The sequence below is a fragment of the Mya arenaria genome, chromosome 10, assembly GCF_026914265.1.
Source record: "Mya arenaria isolate MELC-2E11 chromosome 10, ASM2691426v1".
NCBI classification, from domain to species: domain Eukaryota; kingdom Metazoa; phylum Mollusca; class Bivalvia; order Myida; family Myidae; genus Mya; species Mya arenaria.
This window is the reverse complement of record NC_069131.1, coordinates 23,170,073-23,176,072: the sequence shown is the minus strand read 5'-3', so window position 1 is coordinate 23,176,072 and position 6,000 is coordinate 23,170,073. Positions and strand designations below refer to the sequence as shown.

The window sequence follows — 6,000 nt, the reverse complement described above, 5'->3', positions numbered from 1 at the left end:
TTTTTTCAAGCGCTTTAACGATAGAGACTTTTCTTTACGACATAACCAGTCAACCGAAAGAATGGACGGTACGAAAATATTTCTAGAACTATATTTTTTGTTATTTTCATTATTTAGAGCTAAACAACGTTGCATTTGGTCTTTATAAAATTGCAGACAGTTTTAGGTTCTATTAATTGAAAGTGTATTACGTTGACATCAATTGCGAATGAGAATTAAGCTGAAAACTGGTCTTAATTTATGGTTGTTTACATTGGTAGCCAAGGCACACTTGCCTGATCATGTGCAAAATTGTCAAAAATGAGGTTTGACACCTGTTAGTATTTGTTTTATGTTTTACTTGTACATTTGCTGTTTTGTATTGTTTGCAGTGATGCCCCCCTTGTGTTGATATGAAACTAAAAATTGATAAATGCTTGTTTATAAATGTTTAGTTCACCAAAATTATAAACACCTCAGCTTCCATTCCTTAAATGAACAGGTATGGCTATTGTTAATATATTCCTTTAAACGCAATATTCTTGGATATGTTCGGAAAAATGTGTAATTTGACTTTAATTGTTAATGTAAAATCAAAAGAATCATGCTAAAATTTATGTTATGTGTTAAAATGGTGCAATATGGAAATGTAAACATCCTGAAACCCCTTTTTTTTCAACTTTTAAGTAAGTAAAAATGCTTTTTAAACACAATATTGTTTTTGGTTTCATAGCAGTTTCTTTGCTAGTATATAAATTGATATCTTTACCAGAGTCTCACCATTTTTGTAAGGATAATGCCCCTGTTCTTCTTCGAAGCAGCCCGCCGTCTCTCCCCACCCAGTTCATCACTAGCATGAAGCTCTACATGGGAAACATCAAAGGCCCAGTATGTAGGAACAAGCTGGTTCTACTGTACCTTTGCTCCCTACTTCTTGCGGAGTCCTATGCACCTGAGCCTAATCCAGGACCAAGACCCCCCAAGTTTCCGTGTGCTGTGTGCGGCAAGGCCTGCAAATGGACAACACCCTGCATTTGTTGTGATACTTGCGATTGCTGGTACCATCAGGCATGTATGGGAATGAATGACCAGGTATTTAACGCCTTAGCCAACTACAGTTGGGAATGTGTTCAGTGTGGCATACCAAACTTTTCAACAGGAATATTTGATAGTACAATATTTGATACAAGCAACAGTTATGAGAACCTTTCCAATGTAACAACTACTGACAGTGAGATAAGCTTTTCCTGCCCAAACGCCACATCTTCACCTCATAAACGTGTTAACTCTACTTCTTACCAAGCACCAGATCAGCGTAACGACCTACCTATGAGAATCTTGTTATTGAATTGTCAGTCTATTAAGAGCCCAGGGAAGACTGGACAACTAAAGAACATGATCACAGCATCACAGGCAGATATCATCATAGGCACAGAGTCATGGCTTGATGAAAGCATCTGTTCGGCTGAAGTCTTTCCACCCAACTTCACTCCATATAGACGTGATCGCTCTACCGGCTCACAAGGTGGCGGAGTGTTCATCCTAGTATCAAACAAGTATACAAGTGACAGTCCCGTGGAACTCACTGATGAATCCAATATCGAGATGGTATGGTGTAGGCTGAAGGTCATAGGATCGCGACACTTGTACATAGGGGCTTTCTACAAACCACCTTCAACGTCTGACCCCGAGTATTTAGAATGCCTAGCCAACACACTTAGTAGAATTCCTAGCAATGCCCACCTTTGGCTAGGAGGCGATTTCAACCTTGCTGATATTAACTGGAAACATGAATGTCCCACCGCTTATGCTTCTAATGCAAAACAGTGTCAACAGCTTATTGATATAACCAAAGATGCCTATCTTGAGCAAGTAGTGGATTCTCCAACCCGCATTACTGCATATTCAAGCAACATCCTTGACTTGTTCTTCACCAACAACAAATCACTTATCAACAAGTGCGAGATCCTACCCGGTATTGGTGACCATGAAGCAGTCTTCATTGAATCCAGCCTCAGACCAATGAAAGCTAAGAAGTGCCCTAGAAAAGTCCACCTATACAAACATGCAGACTACAACAGCATTAAAGAACATTTGGATTCCAACTTTAATCAATTCATTAATGAGACGAGTGACTATTCTGCTGATAAAACCTGGACTACTTTTGAAATGACTCTGAAATCACTTATAGAAAAATTTATTCCATCTAAAGTGATAAAAGGTGACAAACTGAAGAAGCCATGGATAGATAAGAACATTCGCTCAAAACATAGGAAACTAAAACGTTTATACTCAAAACAAAAAGCAAGTGGAAAGGCTGAAGACCGCCGGAAATATGAAAAGGCTAGAAGCACCACGCAGAAACTAGAACGCCAAGCTTATTGGAAACATGTCGAAGACCTAATAGAGGGTGATGATGACGAACTAGACCAACCACCCAAGAAACAGAAAAAGTTTTGGGCCTATATTAAAGCTCTTCGTAAGGATAGCTGCGGCATTGCACCCTTGAAGGACAAAGGGAAACTACACAATGAGCCGATAGACAAAGCAAACATTCTGAATCAACAGTACCAGTCTGTCTTTACCCAAGAAAACAACTCAAATACACCAACACCCGATGGAGATCCATACCCATCCATGAATGACATAGAAGTAACACCAGAAGGAGTACTAGCTTTGTTAAAGAAACTTAACCCCAACAAGGCCACAGGTCCAGATATGATACCATCCAGAATCCTTAAAGAATTAGCCGACCAGTGTGCACCATACCTTAGCACGATCTTCAATAAGTGCCTACAGTCTGGGGAGGTCCCATCCATCTGGAAAACTGCCAACGTTTCTGCCATTTTCAAGAAAGGTGAACGTTTTAAGGCCAGTAATTACAGACCAGTGTCCCTAACCTGCATATGCTGCAAACTTCTTGAGCACATAGTTGTAAGCAACGTTATGAAGCACTTCGACAGTCACGATATCCTCACAGATAGCCAACATGGCTTCAGACGTAAGCGTAGCTGTGAAACCCAACTTGTAACACTGGTTGATGAACTCATATCTTCTATGAGTAAAGGAAAACAGTTTGACCTCGCCGTACTCGACTTCTCCAAAGCGTTCGACAAGGTGCCACACAGACGACTCTTGGCTAAACTAGACCACTACGGTATTCGAGGAACTACTCTGCCTTGGATTAGATCGTTTCTGTCAAACAGATCCCAGAGGGTAATTGTTGATGGCGCTACGTCCGAGCCAGCACCCGTAGTCAGCGGAGTCCCACAGGGAAGCGTACTCGGGCCCATATTATTTCTAGCGTTTATCAACGATCTGCCACTTCAGGTTTCATCCAGCACGAGACTGTTCGCCGATGACTGTGTGGTTTACAGACAGATAGACAACCAATCAGACTGCAACCAACTACAAACTGATCTACACAACCTAGCTAAATGGGAAGAAAAGTGGGGGATGTCCTTCCATCCGGAAAAGTGCAGCATCTTGCGGGTTCACAGGAAGAGATCTCCAACTGTACACGATTACAAACTTAAGGGCCATACATTAGAAACAGAAGACTGTACAAAATACCTTGGTTTGAACATCTGTACCAACCTCTCCTGGGACACTCACATCAGTAAGATCGCTAAGAAGGGCAACTCAACCTTGGGATTTCTTCGACGCAATCTACGTATCTCAAGTGAAGAAACGAAAGCCCGCGCCTACAACGCTTTAGTGCGCCCACAACTTGAGTATTGCTCAACAGTCTGGAACCCCTACACCAAAACACACATTAGGAGGCTTGAAATGGTTCAGAGAAGAGCTGCAAGGTATGTGACAAAACGCTATCACAACACCAGTAGTGTAACATCCATGCTGGAAGATCTTGGATGGGAGACCTTAGAATCGCGTAGGACCAAGGCACAACTGACCATGATGTATAAGATCGTGAACAACCTGGTCGACATACAAGCTGATTCCTACCTCACTCCCTCCAACCGCTCCACAAGAACCTCTAACAACAGGAACTTTACACAGATATCAACTTCTACCTCTTACTACAAGTTCTCCTTCTTTCCACGGACCATCACAGAGTGGAACAAGCTACCATCAAGCATTGTTGAAGCCCCAGACTTGGTATCCTTCAAGCAGGGGCTGTCCACCGTCTTCTCTTAAGGGTTAGGGGTCAGTTACAAGTAGCTTTCGAGGATTCTTAAGGCTGTGCCGGCAGTGGCCACCATAACCGGATTGGCTTAGGTTAAGGAGGTGAAAACGTAACTGACAATAAGTACTTTAGACTTTTTCTTCTTTTATCTATCCGCTTACTCTAATCTTTCCTATCATTTCATTCTTTTTTCTTGACCCTATACCACCCGTCACATAAAAGTCAAGCGTGACTGAGATGACGTAACATATAGATGTAGATGTAGATGAAAAATCTGAATATCTGCTTTATGAGCAATTTGCATATATCAATATGCATATATCTTTTTAAAGAACTCGGTCTTGAACTCGGTCTTTTCCAAAAACAATTGATCAGTACTGTATCAAACTCAAGGAACTGTATTTTATGAGTAAAACTTTATTTTTTTACAATTTTGTTTGTTGAACAAGTTATTTCAACACTATATTAATCACTCTCGTTGGCACAATTTTATGCGAAAGTATGGTGTATGTATGTATATATTTCTTTAGACCTTGTGTTCAAGGATAACCCTGCAAGCACTTATTTCCAACAGGTTCCTTTGTTTTTGCTGAAGGGACAGCATGCTGAAGAGATAGTGGTGGGAAACAAGGACGTCTGGGTGCTATACCCTAGCTATAACATGGTGTGCATGTAATGTTGGGGAAACCAGATTACCTGGAGGAAAAACCCACTTGTCCTGCATGGTGACCAAAGTCACATGGGTACTCACACAGGAGTTAAGACCTGACCGGATTTTTTTTTTTATATATTATTGAACTTCTGAGTATTCAGGCTTTTTTATCAAAATCCTTACATTGATAAGTAGAACTACAAGTGTTTATATGTATAATGTGGTAAACCTGGGAGGAATAGTGTCCAGTGTGGGGCTCGAACACTGAAACACCGGAACACTTGCACGGCGCTCTAACCAACTGAGCTAACTGGGAAGCTGGTTCTAACCTACCCAACTACACTCCTCCCCCATTAATCTTTTAAGCCGATGGAGGCTCTCTTGCTGTTTATCACTGCCACCATTGTGGTAAACCTGGGAGGAAAAGTGCGCCCATTGTGGGACTTAAACCCATGACCGTCGGAACACTAGCACGGCGCACTAACCAACTGAGCTAACTGGGTGGCTGGTTCTAAGACACTTATGCACACACTACAATAATAATGTTTAGCTCAGTTTTTTAAATGTATTTTGTAACTGAATTTCAGGAAGAAACGTGAAGCTAGACTTGCGACCATGCCGAACCTGTGGTAGAACCTTCGTGCCTGAGTCCCTGGTAAGTTGAAGTAGAAGATGAGTCATAATATATTAGAGATGGCTTGAGTGCACAGCAGTCATAATTCCTTCTATTTTTATATGGAGTTACTGTGAGTTGCACATGTGTGAAATGAATTCATAAATATATCTTAATTTTATTTATTTTTCAAATATGTTCTAATCGAATGAAAACTAACTTATTACCTTTATTAAGAAATTGAACTGTTTTAGAGCATTATTGTACATGCAAGTGCATGTATTATTAGTAAATGATGATACATGCCATTGTTAATAAAAAAGATGTTTATTTTAAACATGTATACATCTCTTTGTGCACAACTGTAAGATTCTTAGGTTCAAGGTAATTATTACAAACCTTAGGCCTAAAAAAAAAGTTTGGTTAGGGTTACATTCTTTTCAAAAATAGGTAGGGTAGGTAGGCTTTTTATTTTATTTTATTAGGCTTTATATAAGGATGTTATTTTCATCATTGGAGAATGGTGTTAAAGTAATCTTCTGCATAAAGCATTCTACGTTTTAACTTTTTTTTTTTTTTTTTTTTAAACTGACTATAAAAACGGTAGGG

General features: G+C 40.2%; 2 protein-coding genes across 3 annotated transcripts in view; both read left to right on the top strand.

Moving 5' to 3' along the window:
- Positions 1-6,000, top strand: part of LOC128205621 (zinc finger C2HC domain-containing protein 1A-like) — a 30,544-nt gene continuing 24,544 nt past the window's right edge. For both annotated transcript variants that reach the window (XM_052907381.1, XM_052907382.1), the window contains exons 1-2: positions 1-68; positions 5,366-5,433. In XM_052907381.1, coding sequence (XP_052763341.1) covers positions 62-68; positions 5,366-5,433 — 75 coding nt within the window. In that variant the 5' untranslated portion in view covers positions 1-61. The remainder of the gene's footprint in view (positions 69-5,365; positions 5,434-6,000) is intronic.
- LOC128205622 (uncharacterized) lies at positions 3,251-4,262 on the top strand. The gene has a single exon (XM_052907383.1). The coding sequence runs from the start codon at positions 3,436-3,438 to the stop codon at positions 4,135-4,137; it is 702 nt and encodes a 233-aa protein (XP_052763343.1). The 5' UTR covers positions 3,251-3,435; the 3' UTR covers positions 4,138-4,262.

Coding starts and splice junctions, on each gene's coding strand:
- LOC128205622 (XM_052907383.1), top strand. CDS start 3,436: ATGTCCTTCCATCCGGAAAAGTGCAGCATCTTGCGGGTTCACAGGAAG.